Source organism: Molossus molossus, unplaced genomic scaffold, assembly GCF_014108415.1.
Source record: "Molossus molossus isolate mMolMol1 unplaced genomic scaffold, mMolMol1.p scaffold_m16_p_4, whole genome shotgun sequence".
Lineage (NCBI taxonomy): Eukaryota > Metazoa > Chordata > Mammalia > Chiroptera > Molossidae > Molossus > Molossus molossus.
The window spans coordinates 103,207,245-103,230,319 of NW_023425377.1; the positions used below are offsets into that span (position 1 = coordinate 103,207,245).

Genomic DNA, 23,075 nt, shown 5'->3' on the forward strand with positions numbered 1-23,075 from the left:
TCTCCTCCTCCTTCTCTTCTACTTCCTCACCCTTTTTCTTGTTCCTTGTCTATGCTGATATTTTTTACTTTTTTCATTTGTTTTCAATGTGCATTATAACATCTGGGCATTGCTTTTAATCTATTCTAAGAAACTGTTATTTATTGAGCAGTTTATAACATTTATGTTTATTTATACAACTAAGATTTTGACTTAACTTAGATCTCGTTTTATGCTTTCTGTTTTAATGTTTGCTTTATTTTCTGATTTTTGGAACAGTCATTCATTTGTTCAATAATATTTACTGAATAATGTGTGTCAGATATTGTGACATGTAACTCTGTTTTCAATGCTTTTATTTTATTTTATTTAAGTGCCTAGGAAGGTATTTATCTTTTAGGGATTCTCTGTTTAAACATCACTTAGAAAAGCTTTCCTTAACTGCTAAATATAAATTATGTTCTATTATTCTTTTTCATAACTCTTTAATATTTATTCAGAGTACTTTTTAATTCTTTGTGAGTTATTAGTTTAATGATTATCTGCATACTAAACTTAAAGAGGACGGTCACCTTGGCTGCTCATAACTGTGTACCCAGGGCCCAGAAGTGACTGGCATGTCGTAAGTGATTCAAATGTTAGTTGAAAGTGAGAATTAATTAATTATTCATTAATAATGTAGAGAATTAAAAATTCAAACTGTAATTGTCTTTAATTTAAAAATGCTTGGATTCTATATCAAATGATGGGACCATGGGGTATTTTCATTCATTTTCCTGTTTATATTTTTTGCACTTTAAAATGCTTTATAATCATTATGTTGATAAAGAGTGAAATAATATGCCCTGGCAGGTTTGGCTCAGCGGTTAGAGCGTCGGCCTGCGGTCCTGACCTGAGAGACCCGGGTTCGGTTCCCGCTAAGGGCGCGTACCTCGGTTGCAGTTTGTCCCTGGCCCTGGTCGGTTGTGCGGGTGGCAGCCACTCGATGTGTTCCTTTCACATCGATGTTTCTCTCTCTCTCTCTGTTCCTCTCTCTCCCTCCCACTTTACCTGAACAAAAAATGGAAAAATGTCCTCTGGTGAGGATAAAAAAAAAAAAAAAAAAGAGTGAAATAATGTGATATGAGTTCCTTCTTATTAAAAAATAAATTAGCACTCATTTGTATTTTTCTCCCTCTCACCAATACTTATTTTTATTAATAGGGGTTTGAATCTTTAACCTAGATTCTCATGACTAACTCCATAACATACTTTAAATATGTAACATACTAGGGAGCATTACTCCTATGGATAGAATGTAAATGATTTGATTCAAACATTAGAAATTTTCATAAAAGTCATTAAATTTGGTTATAGAAATATTATAAAATTTATTTATATGAATCCTTTTTAAGAAAAGAGAACTTTCTGGGACAAACTAAATGATCTCCAGACACACAACACTTGTCGGTACCATGTGACCTATGAAAGGGTCAGTTACTTCTGATTCTATTGCCTGTGTGCACTATGCTGACTTTCTAAACAATGTTTATGTTAGGGGAAAAAAAGTATAGGTTTTCTAGTAGAGTTTAGCATCCATAAAATTTTTCTAGTACCTATTTCTAGATATTTGTGCATTCATAACTGTAAAATTGTTGGTGCAAGGCTCATTTGTCTCAGTATCTGTTGCTTAATATATACTGTGCTGAATGAATACATAAATATTTTGGGGGGAATGTTAAGTGATCATAATAATGATTCTTGTTCAATAACTAGTTCACTGACATGCGTTACATTTAGTTAGACTAGAAAACACATCTTTTTGTTTCACATACAAACCTTTTCAAAATACTTTCGGCTGTTCTCCTTCCCTTTTCCGCTGCTTTCGGTCCTCCTATTGGGCAGATGGCAGTTGCTCGGAAACCGTCATGGTAACAAGCGCTTACCTGATGACATAAGGTTACAAACATAAACAATGGTATAATCTATGCCAACAATAAGATGCCCTAGAATCTAGGACCTTTTTTAACTACTGATCAGAAACTATCTTATCTATTCCAAGTACATCAATAAATAAAGTTGCCTTTTCTTAAAGAGATAATGACTTTCACAGAGGTCAAGTAGAAGATTCAAAAAAGCTTTAATATTGTCAACAATAAAAATAAACAAACAAACAGTATATAGGTAAGGTTACAATAGAAATGTAATTACACTGTAGAAAGTTAGAAAAATATGTAAAATCTGTTTTAGTCTGGATTGTGGCTTTATTTTTAGTGGAGATATGTCAGAGAATAGGTCTCTCACACAGTGTTTCAAGAAACTCAAAGCTCTAACTGCCAACATTAGTATATATCTTAAAAGTACTGGTTAAAACTATGGAAAAAACAGGCCCAACTGTGAAGAGACCTCCCAATTACCAAGTGACAAAAACAAAGACCAACAACTCAAGAATAAATTGAGATTTAAAGTTCATGATAAGAAATAGGTTTTTTAAAAACTACTTTGAGTCAACATTGAATTCAATAAGTTATTTTAATATTTCACTACTAAACAACTCAATAATGAATTACAACTATATTTGACCTTTATTTCTGAATTTATAAAAAATATTTTTGTGGCTTTATTTTATTTTTTTTTTTGGTTTGTAAAAAGTTGGCTTTATTTGTTACTTTTTCACCTTATCTCAGTCATGCCATTTTGGTGTCCACAGTGACAGTCCCTGGAAGCTGAGGTCAGCCCCAACCCACTGTGGTCATTAATCACAGAGCACCAACCTAAACCTCACAGGGCCCTACTGATGGATACAGGCTGCAGGTAGGGCTCTGGGATTCCTGCCATGAGGCCCAGCACCACAGCCCATGAGCCTGAGGACTGTTGGTGGCTTTAAATTATACTGCTATTTAAGCTTCCAATCAAGCTTTTTCTTCTACTTTGGAAAAGAATTTGGAAATACTCTATTGGAGACAATATAAATGTCCAACAGGGATGTAGACTGTGATATATGCCTATAATGGAATGCTAGGGAGCACTTTTGAAATAATGTCATTAAGTATTTAATCATGAGGAAATGCTCCTAATGTTAAATTAATATAATCAAAATATCTAAATATATGTGTTTATATTTGAATGTGACTGCCACCCTTTTTTGTTTACGCTGGTTTGAATTGTTTGTCACTTGCAATAAAAAGTCCTAACTAGAATATTTGTAGGTTATTAATTTAAAAATCCATTTTAAAAACTTTATATTCACAGCTTGATGTTTTAAAAACTGATGCTTTACTTTTAGAAACAGCATCACTCTATAGCTTCCAGAGCCCTTGTTAAAGTAACAGAATAAAAAAAAAAAGCACGTTTGCCTAAATTTTGTTTTCTGCCATGAACACATCATATTTAAAATAGTAACATTTAAAAAAAATAGTAACATTATTCTTAATATCATTCAGATTATGTGGCCCCGTATTAATAATGCAAAACCTACCCTAAGCCCTTCTCTACCATACACATGGTAGTTTCTTTTCTTTTTTTTTTTTTTTATCCTCACCCGAGGACGTTTTTCCATTTTTTGTTCAGATAGAGCGGGAGGGAGAGAGAGGAAGAGAGAGAGAGAGAGAAACATCGATGTGAAGGGACACATCGAGTGGCTGCCACCCGCACGACCAACCAGGGCCGGGGACAAACTGCAACCGAGGTACGTGCCCTTAGCGGGAACCGAACCCGGGTCTCTCTGTACCACAGGCCGACGCTCCAACCGCTGAGCCAAACCGGCCAGGGCCACATGGTAGTTTCATATAATAATCACCTTAAATTTAAGGAATTGCCATAGTATAAGTATAATTAATTATAAGTTCTAGAATTTATATATACTGATTAATTTTACCAAAATCAAGAAACCAAAGATGGTCTGTGGGCTTATCCTCTCCATGATTTCTGCCTACTTTCTACAGAAAATTACTACTTTATCCTAATTAAATCCCCTATCTATTGTACAGAGGGGAATTAATGTGCTTCCTCCCTGAACTCTACACAGGTAACAAAATTACACAAGAAAAAAGACCTTATAAAAGGAAGAAGGAAGGGACCCCTTTGCTCCTTGAATCCGCACTGCTCCACCTTCAATGCCTAAACATTAAAGAGAAAAACAGAATCACTTATTTGAATGCAAAATCTATTCACTACTTTTAATATATAGCTGTTTTTTTTAAATGAATTAAAACATTAAAGAATGGAGATTATTAGAAATTCTCTTAAAACAAGAAATGCAACTTATTTTAACTTGCTATTGATTTTAATTAGAGCACTGATGAGATCGCAACAGGCCTTTTAAGCTTCTGAACACATCCTTGTGAAAGAAAAGACCTTTATCAGCCTCACCAATAAAACTTTCATTACTTAGGGGAGTGTCAAAAAGTTGGGCTAATTACAGCTTAATACAGTTCACCTTCTCACCTGTTGAATGCCGATGTGTGTCGTTTTACATGTCTGTCCATTGAGTAGAACCTCTCTCTGAACTAAATAACATCTAAAACACTACTCAGGATGCATCAATTATGGTATCAGAATAAAGTGGGTGTTAATAAGAATTAATTCTAAGCAAGAAGATGTATATCAGTGGATAAATAATATACACACCTGCATTATTTAGTAAATGTGATAGATGTATCATAATTTTGCAGACAAAAGGTAATTTTCTAGAGAATCAAAAATCTTAGTTACTATCTTCATACCGCTGAAAGCATTCTGAGAGTTTTTAAATCTAGCTTATTTAACAATATTGTACAATAAATATAAAGAAGACTTTACCTTCTCTAAACAAAGATTGTAAAGGTATTATAGCTTTATCACACTTTTATCTTTAGTATCTATTTGATCGAACAAACATTTTGTTTCTGGGAGCACAAAATTCTTAAAGGAGCAAGGAGCTGAAAATCTGAGAGACCTAAATTTAATTCCCAGTTAGCTATGTATTCTCAGGCAAAGTACTCAACCTCTCTGCCTTCCTTTCTTCTTCTGTAAATGAATATGAAAACTATTTCAGAAGAGAGGTGTAAAGATTAAATACTTGTAAGAAGCCTATCTCACACCACGGTGGTAGTAATATAACAGTTGGTGCTCAATTAATTTCCCTCTTCCTTTCTCAAGTGACCATTCAGAAGCCCCGTGCATTCTTTTTCTTAATCCTTAGCAGAGGATATTTTTCCATTGATTTTTTAGATAGCATGGGAGGGAGGGGGAGAAAGAGAAACATCAACGTGAGAGAAACACATCAATTGGCTACCTTCCATACCACCTCTACCAGGACCAGGGATTGAACCCGCAACTAAGGAATATACCCTTGACTAGGAATTGAACCCGAGACACTTTGGTCCATGGGCCGGCGCTCTAACAGCTGAGCCAAACTAGCTAGGGCAAGCCCTATGCATTTTGAACTGAATTCCTAGCTGCAAACTATTCAAAGTAAAAAACATTATAGTTGATTCATATTCTTCAACATGAAATGAACCTTTAAAAGGTCCTAGTGTCTAAATGATTTGAAACAATATTATTTCAATAGGTTCAATAAAGCTCTCTTAGAATTTCTTACATTCCATGGACCAGTTAGCTTTGTCTTTAAATGCATTTACAAGTATTGGTTTAAAATCAAGAAGTCAAACGGAAATAAAACTGAGCCTCTTAATTCAGGCATATAATATAACTAAACAGCCTGCAGTACCACAAAGTCAGCAAAGTAAACACTGGAAAGAGATAGTTGGCCTTGTTGTCTCTGTTAAACATGTCAAAGTACAGCATCTAAAAATATTTGAAAAATCTGCCTAATTTCCATCTGTTATATTTCTCAGAGGATAACTAAAAGTTCATGTGAAAGTTCATGGTAAGTTCAAATATGTCATATCAGGGCATTTACAGGGTAAAGGTTCACTAGGAGTTTATTATTATTATTTTAAGACTGAAGTGGAAAAAGAATAAATATACTAATTGAAGTTATTTTATATTGCATTATGACCACCGCATTTTTAAGTGCCATAAATACAAATTATAAATTTTAAAAGGCCATGTGCAATACCTAATGGCAACAATGATGATTATAAGGAAGATGCCTAAGGTAGCAGCCTTGAGACGGTTCTTAGAGAAGAAGCAGATCAATTTTGGTTGTTCTTGATATTATTTAAAGAACAAGTTGTCACAATTTACGTGGTATTGAATACTTAGTTTAAACTGCATATTTAGAAACAGTGATATAGAGACATAGACAAAAGAGAGGAACATCAGAAATAATAAATGAATACAGGCATACCTCAATTTCCTATGCTTCCCAAAGAGGTGTTTTTTACAAACTGAAGGTTTGTGGCAACCCTGTGCCCAGCAAGTCTATGGGTGCCTTTTTCCCAAAAGCATTTGCTCACTTCCTTTATCTGTGGCACATTTTGGCAATACTCACCATATTTCAAAGTCTTTCACTATTATTATATTTGTTATGGTGATCTCTGATAAGTGATCTTTGAGTTACTACTGTAATTGCCTGGGGGAGCCACAAACCATGCCCATATAACATAGTGAACCTAATAAATGTGTATGCTCTGACTGCTCCACTGAAAGGCTGTCCCCATCCCTCTCCCACTTCTGAGATCCCCCTAATCCCTGAGACACAAAAATATTGAAATTAGGCCAATCAGTAGCCTTACAACGGCCTCTAAGTGTTCAAGTGAAAAGAAGAGTTGCAGGTCTCTCACTTTAAATCAAAAACTAGAAATGATTAAGCTTAGTGAAGAAGGCATGTCAAAAGCTGAGACAGGGTGAAAACTAGGCCTCTTATGCCAAAGAACCAGATTGTTAATGCAAAGGAAAAGTTCTTGAAGGAAATGAACACACGACTGATAAGAAAGTGAAAGTTTTTGTGTGTATGTGTTTTTTTTGCTGATATGGAGAGAGCTTCAGTGGTTTGGATAGAAGATCAAAGAAACCATAACATTCCCTTAAGTGAAATCCTAATCCAGAGTAAGGCCTTGACTTTCTTCATTTCTATGAAGGCTGAGAGAGGTGAGGAAGCTGCAGGAGAAAAGTTTGAAGCTAGCAGAGGTGGGTGCATGAGGTTTAAGGAAAGACGCCATCTCCATTACATAAAGGTTCAAAGTGAAGCAGCAAGTGCTGATATAGAAGGTGCAGCAAGGTATCCAGAAGATCTAAGATAATTCATGAAAGTGGCTTGGCTACACTAAACAACAGATTTTCAAAGTAGACAGAACAGGCCTCTTTTGGAAGAAGATGCCATCTGTGACTGTCATGCCTGCCTTTAACTTCAAAGGACAGGCTGACTCTCTTGTTAGGCACTAATGCAACTTGTGACTTTAATTAAAAGCCAGTGCTCATTTACCATTCAGAAAATCCTAGGGCCCTTAAGAATTAGGCTAAACCTACTCCTCCTGTGCTTTATATGTGAAATAACAAAGCCAGGAAGACAGTACCTCTGTTTACAAAATAGTTTACCGAATATTTTAAGCCCACTGTTGAGACCTAATGCTCACAAAATAAAGATTCCTTTCAAAATACAACTGCTCATTGACAATGTACCTGATCACCCAAGAGCTCTGAGGGAGATGTACAAAGAGATTAATATTGATCCTGGCTGGATAATTCAATTGGTTAGAGCATTGTCCCAATACACCAAGTTGCTTTCAATCCACAGTCAAGGCACATATAAGAATCAACCAATGGCCCTGGCCAGTTTGGCTCAGTGGTCGGAGAGAGAGAGCTGGGTTCGGTTCCCGCTGGGGGCACGTACCTCAGTTGCAGTTTGTCCATGGCCCTGGTTGGTTGTGCAGGTGGCGGCCACTCAATGTGTCCCTTTCACGTCGATGTTTCTCTCTCTCTGTTCCTCTCTCTCCCTCCCACTCTACCTGAACAGAAAATGGAAAAATGTCCTCGGGTGAGGATGATAAAAAAAAAAAAAAAAAAAGAATCAACCAATGAATGCATAAAAAAAGTGGAACAATAAATCAATGTCTCTCTCCCACCCCCAACCCCTCTCTCTAAAAAAAAAACGAATAATGTTGTTTTCATGCCTGCTAACATATCATCCATTACTCAGGCCATGGATCAAAAGTAATTTCAACTTTCAAGTCTTGCTTAAAAAATACATTTCATACAGCTGTCATAGATAGTGATAGATCTGCATAAAGTACATTGAAAACCTTTTGGAGAGATTCACCATTTTCTTTTCTTTTTTTAAAAATATGTTTTTATTGATTTTTTTTTTTTTAGAGAGAAAGGAAGGGAGCGATGGAAATATCAATGTGAGAGAGATACATCAATCAGCTGCCTTCTGCACACCCCTTACTGGGGATTGAGCCCACAACCTGGGCATACGCCCTGAATGGGAATCGAACCAGGACCTCTCAGTCCATGGGACGATGCTCAATCCACTGAGCCATACCGGCTGGGCAGGTTCACCATTTTCAATGCCATTAAGAACATTCCTGATTCATGGGAAGAGGTCAAAATATCAACATTAACAGGAATTTGGAAGAAACTGTTTCCAACACTCACGGATGACTTTGAGGGATTCAAGACTTCAGTGGAGGAAATAACTACAGATGTGGTGGAAATAGAAAGAGAACTAGAGTTAGAAGTGGAGCCTGAAGCTATGGCTGAATTGCTGCAAACTCATGAGAAAGCCTAAATGGATAAGGAGTTGCTTCTTGTGGATGAGCAAAGAAAGTGGTTTCTTTTTCTCTCTCTTTTTTTTTTATCCTCACCCGAGGATATTTTTCCATTTTTGTTCAGATAGAGTGGGAGGGAGAGAGAGAGAGTGAAACATTAACGTGAAAGGGACACATCGAGTGGCTGCCTCCCACACGACCCAACCAGGGCCGGGGACAAACTGCAACCAAGATACGTGTCCTTAGCGGGAACCGAACCCGGGTCTCTCTGGACCGCAGGCTGAGGAAGAAAGTGGTTTCTTGAGATGGAATTTACTCCCTGTGAAGATTGTTGAAATGACAACAAAGGATTCAGAATCCTACATAAGCTTAGTTGGTAAAGCTGTGGCAGGGTTTGAGAGCACTGACTCCAATTTAGAAAGAAGTTCTCCTGTGGGTAAAATGCTATCAAACAGCATTGAATGCTACAGAGAAATCATTTCTGAAAGGAAGAGTCAATTGATGCAGAAAATGTGATTGTTGCTTTATTGTAAGGAATCACCACAGCCACCCCAGCCTTCAGCAACCACTTACATCGAGGCAGGACCCTCCACCAGCGAAATAATTATGTCTTGCTGAAGGCTCAGATGACAGTTAACATTTTTTAGCAATAAAGCATTTTTAAGTTAAGGTGTATACATTGTTTTTAAAGATATAGTGCTGTTGCACACTTATGGACTACAGTATGATGTAAACATAACTTTTATATGCACTGGAAACCAAAAAATGTATGACTCACTTTATTGCTATATTCACTTTACTGCGGTGGCCTGCAAACAAACCTGCAATATCTCTGAGGTATGCCTGCATCATCTTACTGCTTAGCTAAATAGAGATGGGTTTTAGTTTGCAATCGCTAAGAATGCTATTTAAGGTACACGATTTGTAGGCTACTTACGGCAAATGTAGGAAGCCAAGTGAAATATGTTTCATTTGGAATAAAATTGCTAAATCACTGAAAAAAGGAATCTAAATGGAACAAACATTAGAATTTCTTCTGGGTAAAACCTTTATATTTTTTGAAAATTTTAGAAGAATAACAATGAACATATACACAAAATTTAGGGCATAATTTCTGGGTTCACAGATTAAAACATTTTCTTTCTATAAAGTACTGGCAAGTATTTCAAGTTCAACAAAGCATCCTAAATAAATTGGGTAAAGATGCATTGCAGTGATTTTCACTTTCTCCTGTCCTCAGCTTCACATAACTTTAAGTGTATAATTTGCTTCTTAAATGGAAAAGCAGATTTGTTTCTATCTAGCATATCTATATTCTCTTTATGATATATTGTCAATTGGCTTTAATTGAACATAGCATTTATTTATTTATTTGCAAGGTGCTGTAGTAGGAATATAAAAGACACAGAAATTAACCAGAAAAAATTATTTTTTCAAAAAGTCTACAATGTAGTAGAAGACATATGAAATAAAAACAATCTATAGCCCTGGCCGGTTTGGCTCAGCAGTTAGAGCATTGGCCCAAGGACCAATGAGTGGCAGGTTCAATTCCAGTCAAGGGCACATACCTCAGTTGAGGTTTATCCTTGACCCTGGTCATGGTCATGCAGGAGGCAGCCAGTCGTGTGTCTCTCTTATATTGATGTTTCTCTCTTTCTCCCTCCCTCCCATTCTATCTGAAGATAAATAGAAAAATATACTTGGGTGATGATTAAAATTAATAATAATATAAATAAAAACAGTATATAAATAAGTAAATAACACCAGGTTGGAATCATTCAGCACCATGTGAAAGATACAGATAAAATGATTTGAAAGTTCATAGAAAACAAATCTTGGACTTAATTATTAGCTAAATGCTTAACTAAGACACTATTTTTATTTTTATTATTATTATTTTTTTTTAATCCTCACCCGAGGACATTTTTCCATTTTTGGTACAGGTAGAGTGGGAGGGAGAGACAGACAGAAACATCGACGTGAAGGGACACATCGAGTGGCTGCCACCCGCACGACCAACCAGGGCCGGGGACAAACTGCAACCAAAGTACGTGCCCTTAGCGGGAACCGAACCCGGGTCTCTCCAGACCGCAGGCCGACGCTCTAACCGCTGAGCCAAACTGGCCAGGGCACTATTTTTATTTTTTGACAAATTGTTAAAAGTGCTAAAAGTTAAAAAAAAATCTGTTCCCACTTCATTCCAACTACATTCTAATATATGCCATTGGTTACATTAGAATTGTCAAGTTATCTCATTTGGCTTAGAAAAAATGGTGTTGGATTTGAAAACAATTATAACACATTATGTTAAAAACTTCTGGAAAGAAAGGGAGAGAGTGTAATTTAAAAGCAAAACCATATTTGTCACTGACCTGGAATTTCAGTAATAGAGACCTGAGAAAAGTCACAAGTCACGTCAGGTAAGAGAAAATGCTGAGGATCGTCAATTTCATACACCAGCTGCTCGGCCACCGTGCCGAAGGAGACCAATCCCCCCGTGCCAGGGGGCTTGGAGAGGATGAACTGTCCATCAGCAAAACACTCCAGGACGGGAAATCCTATATTGTGCCTGGGGAAAAATCAGGGAACGGTATGGTTCAAAACAGCCAGAAAGAAAACCTCAGGAAAAGATACATCATACCAAACAATATTTTCGATGAATAACAATAATCCAAAGCTGTGTCTTTTATATATTATATTACCTTTTAAAAACATACAATGGCTTATTAATGTGCAATAAGTACTGCATATGGATGATGTCTGGGAGCTAAATGGAAGAATATTTAGTATAGAAATTCAGGTACTGTTTTTCAGAAAGTTTGGAAATGGTCTCTAGCTCCTCTTGGGAAAGTATTGAGAACCCTGCTGGATGGAGTGTGACATTCAAGAATAAGAAGTCAGGGGGAACGAGACTGCAAGATCTGTGATGTCTAATGAGGGCTGCACATCACGAGATTCCTGTGCTGTCAAACTTCTCTGGTCCCTAGTGCGTCTCAGAGTGAGCAGGGCTCACTCCACTGGTGATCGGCTGGGCTCCCCCTCCCTTCACTTCATTATAAACCCAAGCTGGTGAAACTTGGGCCTTCGCTTTCAAAAAACCATTTATTTATAAAGTTGATCTTTTGTTAACTAAGAAACATAAGATAATTAGAAGATAAACTAAAAGGGAATATAGGGTAATTAGGAGTTATAGCCTGTAACCCTAGTTTGGTTCTGAAATGGTCATTTAGTAATGTTCAAAATAGTTTTTTTAAGATTTTTCCACGGACTGTGAGAGAGTGGGAAAGGGGAGAATGAGAGAAAGAGAGAGAGAGAAAGAGAGAGAAAACATTGACCTGACCCGGAATCAGAATGGCAACCCTTCAGTGCACAGGACAACACCCAACAAACTGAGGCACACTGGCCAGGGCAACATGATCATTTTTAATAATAAGAAAAAGACTCCTCTTTGCTTTGACTCTGGAGAAAAGGGGCTGGGGACTGAGTGAAAAAGGGGGAGACCATAATATAATTTTAAAAGTCAAAGTGACAAGCTCATAGTGAAAAAAATAATGAAAACTAATGCATTTTATTTCAGTATTTCTCAAATATACTGACACACAATAAAACAAAATCTAGTCAAATGAATCACTTTCTCAGAGGAAAAGACATTATCACAAAAATGTCAATTCTACCAAATTGATTATATACTCAAAAAGAAAATCCTATGATTATTCCCTCCCTTGGATAAAATTATCTTAAGGTTCATGCGGAAGAATAATTGCCAAAGAACAGCAAAGAAAACTCTTTAAAAGCTGGTGGTGGAGGAGAGAGAAAGGACTTGGCTTGTCAGATGCCAGAACATTTTATCATTACCAAAGTGTGAATATTTGTATATGCATTTACATCCATATATGGCCACCGGAGGGTTAACGAAAAGCAGGGAAGAATATACGTTAGATCAGTGACATGGTTACATGGGCAGAAGTGATGATGATAAGTGGGAGATGATGAGCAGGAAGAGAGGAGTCAGAAAAAAAAGTGTCAAAGGCTGCACCGGTGACTGAGGAAAGGGGCTGGGGACTGAGTGAAAACGGGGGAGGGATGGAGAAGTACAGATTGGTGGTTACAGAACAGTCCTGGGGATGTAAAGTACAGCCTAGGGAATATAGTCGATAATACTGTAATAACTTTGTGCAGTGCCGGGTAGGTGCTGGACATACCAAGGGGGCCACTCCGTAAAGTATGTGATTGTCTAACCCCTATGCCATATACCTGAAAAAAAAAGTACATTATGAAGAGCAGGAAAGATGACCTGTGATAAATATCACAGTAAGCATTAACTTACGGTGATAAATATTTTACATGTATATAAACTACATTTTTATCTGTTAGAAAAGGAAAAAAGATACTTCTGAGTATGATTGTTTACAAGAGCGTTTACAACCTAGCTGAACTGAGAAGACGAAGATCACAAAATCTAGGTCAGAATGATGGAAAGATGAGGAAGTGGTTGACAAGTGGTTGTCCTGCGGGGCAGAGCACACCCTGTCTGCCATGACCACTTTCTCTCACTGGGCGGCACTCTTGAACCACAGCTTCCCATCTTAGAACCTACTTGCTTCCTCCCACTATCTCTGAATTTGATGGATAAGAACCTAAACAACACTCTCTCCACTACCCTTAACTCTCCCGTCCTTGGTCCTTGCCTCCCTAGACCGATTCTCCCCTTGCTGCTCTCGCACACTCCAAGCCCCATATCCCAAGACTCCAACCATCAACTCTCACTGAACGTCAAGATCTTGATGTCTTTTCCTCACATGCCTCTAAGCGAGTTTCAATTGCTTATATGTCCCACAGATAGCAAAAACAAAATGAGACACTACTCTGCCTCTGTTACTACCTTACTCTTACCCCCACTACCATCACCACTACTGATGCTTCGCTACTTTTAGGATGGTCATTATCACTGTTTCTACCGAGGACCATTTACTTAAGTGTTTACCGTATGTCAGGCGCTGGACTCAGCCCTAACCAACAGCAACTGCTTATTGTGATCTTTACAAAAACCCTCTGAGCACATGTTATTATCCTTATTTTATACTTAGGGAACTCGACAAGACTCAGGACTGCATCATTATAACTGAGATATGTATCACGTGTTCAGAAAAAACCAAAGCACGCTTCTATTCTTGTGTTAAAGAGACATCTTTTATTAGTCTACAAATATTTGATGAGCATCGAAGTGCAAAACAATAAAATAAAAAGGAACATTTTAATAAAGACTTGCTATATGTCAGTCATAATAATGCAATGATGGTAGATATTACCATTATCCTTATTCTGCCAATGGATGAACTGAGGCACATAAAGGCTGAATAACTTGTCCTATTTCATGGAGTAGGAAGTAGTAGAACCAGGACTCCAGGCAATGTGTTAGAGGTTATGCTCTTTAATTGCTATTCTGGACTAAAAGATGCATCTGATAAATCTGCAGGAATGCAAAGATCTGTGTCTTTAAATAGTTTACAATCTAGTTGAACATACAAGACCCAGGTGATGAAATCTAGGATCTCAGATTTCTGACACTTGGATGATCTGTTGCAGAGTAGGAGAGCTGTGCCACTGGACGCAAGAGGCATGGACGCCAGTTAGAGGGCTATAAAACAGTTTTCAGAACTGAGATAAGAAAACCACAAATGTGGATGAATATGAAACAAAGAAAGTGAAAGATATTATGGATTGAACACTGACCTTACTGGAAATTGATGGGATAAAGGAAGACTGTGGAAGAGGAAAAAAGATCACCTGTGACTAGATCAGTGGGAAACTGACCATATCACAGTCAAAATGTACAAATCTTCAATACAGGCCGATGAGTTTAAAGAAAGAATAAAATTATAAACAAAAACAAATCTATTCCAATATTCCTAGTGGAGTTGTGATACAGGGCAGTAGATGTGGATCTGGGAGTCATCTGCTCCCATGTAAGTGTCAACACTGTAAAAGCAGATGAGCATTCTGAGGGAGAGAAGTCAGACCTATAAGAGTAAAGGGCAGAGGACACATTTCTCATCAGTGCCAGAGTCTCCTGTTTCATTGCTTCCCACTAGTCTGGTACCATATGACAGCCTAGGGAGAGGAGAAGAAATCGTTAGAAAGAAGAGTGAGCAGCACCTGCCTGGCTCTAGACAAGGGTAAAGGAAGAGTGGACAAGAGATTGCCACTGTTTAGATGGACAGGGGTCTGCAAAGTCATCGACAGATTCCTAATTTACACTGGAGGCAAAGGCCCATGCAGGGCAAACTTCTTAGTAAATATGTTGGCTCATGTTGTAAGAACTTCTTAGAGTTGAGATCAAGAGACATCTAACAACAAGCCCTGGATACAGTAGAATGATAGAAAAAGTAATTTACCAGTATGTCCTGAAATTTCAAGGTTCCAGTATATTTAGTGTATTTAGTCCTAAAAGAGACTCTGTTTCTATTTTAGGTAGTTATTAGTTTCCTAGGGCTGCCATACAAAGTACCAAAAGCTGGATGGCTGGAAGCAACAGAAATGCATTAAATTGCAAAATCCTATCTTCTATAACCAAGAACACTTAAGAGTAAATGGTTTGTACTTCTCCCCAACCAGAGAATAAATAGCTTAAATCCTCCTCCTCAGGGAGATAGATAGCAGAAATCCCAATTAGTACCATTTGCCAACCACACCCAAGGACAGATGAAGTCAAAAGAAATAAGTCTTATTTTGGCACATCAGCATAAAGCTGATGAATATCCTACTGTATCTCGGTTCTGGAGACAAGAAGTTTGAGACCAAGGTGCCCACCAGGAGAGTGATGCTCGACTGGCGGCTCGAGGGGAGAATCCTTCCTTGTCCTTTTCCTAGTTCCCGTGTTCCTTGGTTTGTAGATTCTCCAATTCTGCCTTCATAGGGTCTTTCTTCACATTGTTTTCCCTCTGTATGTGTCTTTCACTACATCCAAATTTCTACTATTTATAAGAACAAAAGTCCTATTGGATTAAGGCCCACCCTAATGATCTCACTTTCACTGTGAAGACTCCATTTCCCAATGAGGTAACATTCTAAGGTACTGGGGGTTAGAACTGCAACATATCTTTAGGGGGCACAATTCAACCCAAAATAGGTACAAAGCTCAGCCTAATAATAAACTAAAGACTATAATAAAATATTGCATATTATTTTAGGGAAGTGTGATTTTTAACACACTCAAAGGAATTCTCCTGAAACTTAGCTCTGGATCGTAATAAGATAATGAAGGCTAGGATATAAAATTTGTCTGTGTTTCACAATACAAATAAAACACAATATACCTTACAAATAAAAAAACACAAAATGTTAAATAGCAATAATTACAATAATAAACAGGAACTAAAATTTCTAAGTGTAGATATTACATGCCATGCTATAACGTTTGTATATACAAAATACAGCTTCCTACCAGTCTGGCACCAAATGCCAATCTGTGAATAGTCCACCAGTACTCTGGGCACCACACTCAATGAGATGGCCTGCAAGGCTACCAAGCAAACAAAAAAACAGCATTAATACAGTTAGCAAAATTTTCGATACCTGCCCAAATACAAAATCATGTTACAAATAAAACTTTATTTTTAAAGGTATTGTCATAAGAGTGGGGAAAAACTTGGTAACTTTACAGGGGTGCCATTTTGGTTTTTGTTTGCTTTAATGAAGTAGGCTAATGATGCAGAAAGGCCAGCTTGGAATAACAGAAATTGGCCTAGGTCTAGAATCTCAGGAACCTAGGCCAAGTGACAGACTTTGATCAAAACGGGGCGAATGCATGACTGGTAAGGTTGTGAAAACTGAGACAAAAGCATGTGAAAGCACCATGAAAAGTGTAGAGCTTCCAAATGTAAGTTATTACCAGGCTTGAAGTGTGACGTTAAATTGTCATTATAGCCCTGGCCGGTTTGGCTCAGCGGTTAGAGCATCGGCCTGCGGTCCTGAGAGACCCGGGTTCGGTTCCCACTAAGGGCATGTACCTCGGTTGCAGTTTGCCCCTGGCCCTGGTTGGTTGTGCGGGTGGCAGCCACTTGATGTGTCCCTTTCACATCGATGTTTCTCTCTCTCTCTCTCTGTTCCTCTCTCTCCCTCCCACTCTACCTGAACAAAAAATGGAAAAATGTCCTTGGGTGAGGATAAAAAAAAAAAAAATTGTCATTATATTATAGGAAAGGGGAGAAAATGTGTAAAATATTACCGTCCTATTTGATACATTCACAGACTGAAACTTATCAATAAATCTATTATTAAAATTTCGTCTTCAAAAATCTGAAAGATCTGAAGCTCTTTATGGAGTGGACAACATTAATGATAAAACATTCTGGGTTTTAGTTATTTGGCCTGTGCGAATTCAGGCTCCATCATGTAACTAGCTGTGACTTTGGACAACTCCTACTGTTTATCCATTCCCTCATCTCTCCAATGGGGATAATAACATCTGCCTAATAAGTAAATTATGAGAATAAAAAATTATTTTGTGAAGTGCCTATTACATAGTAGGCACTCAAACGATGGTTACTTTGTTTCATAAAATTCCTCCAATCTATAGAAGACTTCTTTCTTTAGCCTTGAAGCTCTGCAATATTAAATAATTACAATTATGTTCAGTTTAAAATGTTTTTAAGATGACCTACCGGACACAAATATTTAATTTCTAAAAAGCCTAAGTAAATTTTACTGTAATGTAGTTAAAATATTAAAATTACTACTAATATTATTATTAGACTTACCTCCCAGCAGCTAATAAATCAAAGTCATTGCTTTTCCAACCAAACTACAAGAAAAAAACCCACAAAAATTATTTTAGTTATAATTCATCCAGTTAGATATAGAATCTTTACACAGTATGTTTTAAAATAAAGTAATTAATTCCATACTTGATCAAAAGTACAATTCAAGATTACTGCATAGATTCAAATATAAAATTATATGGAGAAACTACCATAAAAACTTGAAGTAGAATTTTACTCTGGATGAGATGGAATAACCTGGACTAAATTTAAACTACTGCCTGGAACAACAAAAAAGCCAGATAACATATATGAAACAATAGTTTTTAAGACATTGGACAGCAGGCAACGCAAACCAGTGATCCCTAAGCAAGGCGAAACAAATGAGACGAGCCTACGACTGAGTTCCAGGCCCAGTGCTGGGAGGGGGAATCCACATGGAATCTGGCAGATTCCCTGAGTTTAGGAGCTGAGAGTCTAGGGAGACCAAGATGACTAGGGTTTGCAGGATAGATCACCACATAGAGACAACTGTACAGATAGAGAACTGCAGAGATCTTAACAGGGTCCCTTTCAAGTATTCAGCCAAGAACTAGCCAGCACATGGGTAGGAGGAAGCTACCTTAGTCTGGGAATAGTGCCTATTGACACTAGGCAGACTGAAAATCTCATAATTCATAGGAAAATAGGCAGAGCGTTCAGAAAAGCCTTGAGGCAATCATGGAAAATAGTTAGTCCTAGACTAAATGCTGCTCTGGTCCTATTTAACAAATTATTATTCTATTCTATTCTATTCTATTCTATTCTATTCTATTCTATTCTATTCTATTCTATTCTATTCTATTCTATTCCTTTTATTGAGAGAGGAAGGGAGAGAGAGAAACAATGTGAGAGAGAAACGTCACTCGGCTGCCTCCTGTATGACCTCTACTGGCGATCAAGCCTGCACCTGGGCATGTGCCCTGACCAGGAATCAAATCAGGACCTCTCAGTCCATGGGATGATGTCCAATCCACTGAGCCATACTGGCCAGGCTGTTTAACAAATCTTAAAAGCAAGACCAAAAAGGATCAAACAATTACAAAATAAATGATCACATTCCAAGATAAAGGTAACAAATATTTACAGGAATATAAAAATACAAGGTAAAATTCACAATGTATAATAGCCAATCAAAAATTACCAGACAAGAAAAAAGCGGGGGAGGCAGGAAAATGTGACCCACGTTGAAAGAAAGATCTATTAATTGAAACAGACCCATATCCTATACAGATGGTAAAATTAGCAGACATTAAAATATACTTAGACATTACTATAATTGTACCTTATATGTTAAAAAAATAAATAAAACAGATCCAAATCCAGAGCACAACAAAGATCCAACTCTGAACTTCTAAAAATAACAACTACACGTTTGGGATGAAAAATAAAAACCACCCACTGATTGTGATAATGGCAAATTAGACACTGAAGAAAGAAGATTATTTAATATGAAGACATAGCAATAGAAACTAATCAAAAGTTTCATGGCAAGAAAACAGAATATATAAAATAAAGAGAGCATCAGGGATCCCTTGGAGAACTGTAAGTGACATGATATATGTGTAATTAGAGCTCCAGAGGAGGAAAAGGGACATAAAAATATATTTGAAGAAATAAAAGCTAACACATTTTTAAATTGGATGAAACTATAAATTCACAGATGCATAAGGATCAAAAACACCAAACACAAGGAACATTTTTTAAAAAGGCAGATCATAATAAAAGTGCTCAACAACAGGGATAGAGAAAATCTGAAAAAGCAGACAACAAAAGAAAGACATGATACAGAGAGAGATATAAAGATAAATATGACAGCAAATTTCTCATCAGAAGCAATGCTGAGAAAGCAGTAGAGTGACAACTCTACTGAAAGAAAAAAACCTGTCAACCTTGAATTCTATACTCAGGGAAAATATCTTTCAAAAACAATAGTGACATAAAGGCTTCTCCAGACATACAAAAGCTGAAAGAATCATCACCAGCAGACTTATATCATAACACTAAATGTTAAATGAGAGATCTTTAGGCAGAAGGAAAATGATTCTAGGTGGAAATATTGACCCACACAGGAGACTGAAGAGTACCAGAATTGTGAACTACAGTAAATGGATAAATATACAAGAGTTTTTATTAGCATTTAAAGCATTTTACATGATTTATTATTATAATAACAATAAAATATAAGTAACAATAAATTAGAATAATACTAAATCAAACAACGGTATTGTTGGGTTTATAACATACGTAGAAGTAAACTGTATGAAAACAAAAGCACAGAAGAAAGGAGGGGTAAAATAGAAGTATATAATTGTAAAGTTCTTCTACTCTATGTGAAATAGTATAGTATCACTAGATAATAGACTGACTGCAACATTAAAGATTTATACAACAAACTTTAAAGCCATTGTTAAAATAATAAAACAAAGAGTTACAGCTAATAAGGCAGTAAGTGACATAAAATGAAAACAACCTTAATCTCAAACAAGGCAGAAAATAGGAAACAAAGAATAAGATGAAAAAAAAGAGAAAATAAATAGCAAGATGACAGATTTAAACCTAACTATATCAATAGTCACATTAAAGTAAATGACCTAAAGATCCTAATTAAAGGGCAGAGATGATAAGATTATATAAAAAAGTAAGACTTAAAAGAAAATGGGCATGGCTATCTTAGTATCAGACAGGGTAGATTGCACAGCAAAGACTACTACTGGGAATAAAAAAAGTCATTTAAATGATAAAGAGGTCACTTCATTAGAAAGACATAATTATGTAAATGTAATTGTGATGAATAGAAGTTCACTCGGTAATGCTTCCTAGGCCCATTCAGAATGTGCAGAGAGGGGAATAAGTAGGGATAAATAACAGAACAGCATAACGTTAAAAAGTTCCCTGCCCCAAGATTTTATTGGCATAAGGGAGAGAAGAAATAGTCTGTTGAGGATCCCTAATTCAAGAAAATATAAAAGCTGAAATTTCAGTTAGATACAGGATCAGATACAAATCAACTCTGTAAAAAGTGGTTCTTTCATCCTCTTATGTCCCTAAATTTACACACACACACACACACACACACACACACAATGTTCACTAATGTGATGCTTTTAAAGCAAACCACCTGTCAGGCTCTCTCGTTATAAGAACATATACAGTATAATATTTGGATTGTTAAATAAAAATCCTGTCTAGTTTTTTTTAATTCAAACTAATTTTTTAAATGTCAGACTAAACCTAAATATTTTTCCAGTTATAACTCACAAAAAAAAAAACAAACAAACAGATGAGCAGAGGAAAAATTGCTCATTAACTTGTCACAAATAAATAGAAATGTATTAGTGCCACCCTGTGGTAACCTCACACCTTACAACATTTTCTACAAATAAAGAGGCTACATTTACTGAGTTTAACTGTCTTCGTTTAAAAATTCAGTTTTTACCTTGCAAATATTCTTCTAGTGAGCTGACTGTGTTTTTAATTCATTAACACTTAAAGCCAAAAGAATTTATCTTAAAGAAATAATCAAAAAAAGGCACAAAGGTTTGTTACAAATATCTACTGTTTGCTTATTTAAAATAGTGAAATAATGGAGGGAACACATATGTCCAATTCCAAGTTGGTTGGATCATTTGTACCTTATGTATTAGGATACTATACTGGCATTTTCTTGCTTTTAATGTTTGTTAGTGCTTCTTGATTTGTGGTCAAGTATAACCAAGACCACCAGAGGCCTCTGTCCCCTGGGTCCTGCCTACTTCTCTAAGGCTCGCCTCCCACCATCCTTTCTCTCCATCCACCATCCGGGACTTCTCAGGCCCTGCATTCCTCCACCAAGTGCTTCGGGCCCTGGCATGTGCAGTGTAATGTCTTCTACTTTGAACTCCATTTTTTTTTTTTTTTTTTAATCCTCACCCGAGGATATTTTTCCATTTTTTGTACAGATAGAGTGGGAGGGAGAGAGAGAGAGAAACATCGACGTGAAGGGACACATCGAGTGGCTGCCACCCGCACGACCGACCAGGGCCGGGGACAAACTGCAACCGAGGTACGTGCCCTTAGCGGGAACCGAACCCGGGTCTCTCCGGACCGCAGGCCGACGCTCTAACCGCTGAGCCAAACTGGCCAGGGCTGAACTCCATTTTATTCCAGAACAAATGATATTCATCCTGAAGATCTCAAATTAAATGTCACTTCCACTGATGGACCTCTTGTCCCCTTCAGAACAGAGTAGAGCCCCCCAGCTATAAATTTCCTAGGCTCTATGAACATTCCTTTCCACATGCTCATCATCTCTCTAGCAACAATGAACATGTTTGTGGGGGCCTTACAGACACTGTATTAAGTGTTTCACCTGATTCTCTTATTTAACCCTCAGAATAACCCACATGAACATGAAAATGAGAAAGCAGAGGCCTGGAGACTATGTAACTTCCCCAAGTCACACAGTTAGTAAGAGGTAATAATAAATATGGGAAGCCTCTTGAGTATACACAGGATAAAATATGCTTAAAATATTATCAAAACCGTCCAGATGGTGTGGCTCAGTGGTTGAGCATCAACCCATGCACCCAGAGGTCACCGGTTCAAGTCCAGGTGAGGGCACATTCCCAGGTTGTGGGCCTGATCCCCAGTGGGGGAGCATGCAGGAGGTGGCCAATCGATGTTCTCTCTCATCAATGTTTTTATCTCTCTCTTCCTCTCTCTAAAATCAATACAGGAAAAAAATTTTTTTTTTTTTTAATATTAGCAAAACCAAATTTACAAAGAACAGTACTTCTTGAGTGGGAGGAAGAGAAGGGAGGAAAAGATAGATCAATTTCATTAAAGCTCAGCCCTAAAGCAATAAACTGGTTGAAAAGGGAGGGAAGGAAGAGTCTGCTGGAGGAGCAGCTGGGCCCAAAGGTGCATGGATTTGAGGATCAATATGAAGGCTTTGGAGGTCGCCTCCCACAGCAGAGTGCAGACTTAAAACTGGAGAACACAACTTCAAAAAACAAAGTAATACACTGCATTGGGTCTGAATGGGTGAACAGGGTGATCCAAGAAGCCTAAAATATGGATCACTCTGTCCATATAACACGATGATTGTTTTCTCTCCATACGTGGAAAAAGAGCATCTAGTGCCCTTAAAAAGCTGGATTTCACTTGAGGATATTTTACAACAAAGAACCTCAAGCCCCTAAGGGATTAAATGGAGGCACACCAAGAACTAGGAATTTGACCAGGAAAGGGTTAATAAACCCACTTTTAGGAAAAATTACTATTAAAAAATTAATATAAGCAAAGTAGTCCCCAAATGTACAGAAGGGTCCTCAAACTCTAAAGACTTTTCTAATAACCTTAAGATTCTAAAGGACTCCAAGGTATTGAATAAAAAGGTGCAGAAGTGGTTATGCCATCCAGTTTATAAACCAGTTCCGCATGGTCATCTCTGAATAATTTGGTTAACAACAATAAACTATTCTACCATATTTTAACAACATCGTTACATAAAATTAAATATGAAATTTACTGTGTGCCTTTTGGTACACTAGACATATGAAACCTCTAACAGGAAAGCAATTTACTTATTTTTGGCTTGTTTTTAATATTTTGAAGTTAACAAATTGGCACCTGAAAACACACTTTGCAATGGCCAAAGGAAATTACATGTGTGTTGGTAAGT

The 23,075-nt window shown here is 37.1% G+C and overlaps 1 protein-coding gene across 1 annotated transcript in view; it reads right to left on the minus strand.

The window, feature by feature from the left end:
• LOC118643977 overlaps nt 1-23,075 on the minus strand; it is a 99,788-nt gene that overhangs the window by 59,380 nt on the left and 17,333 nt on the right. Inside the window, exons 7-11 of the mRNA XM_036282279.1 lie at nt 17,372-17,415; nt 16,057-16,134; nt 10,985-11,181; nt 4,013-4,077; nt 1,798-1,904 (exon numbers count right to left, since the gene is read on the minus strand). Coding sequence (XP_036138172.1) covers nt 1,798-1,904; nt 4,013-4,077; nt 10,985-11,181; nt 16,057-16,134; nt 17,372-17,415 — 491 coding nt within the window. The remainder of the gene's footprint in view (nt 1-1,797; nt 1,905-4,012; nt 4,078-10,984; nt 11,182-16,056; nt 16,135-17,371; nt 17,416-23,075) is intronic.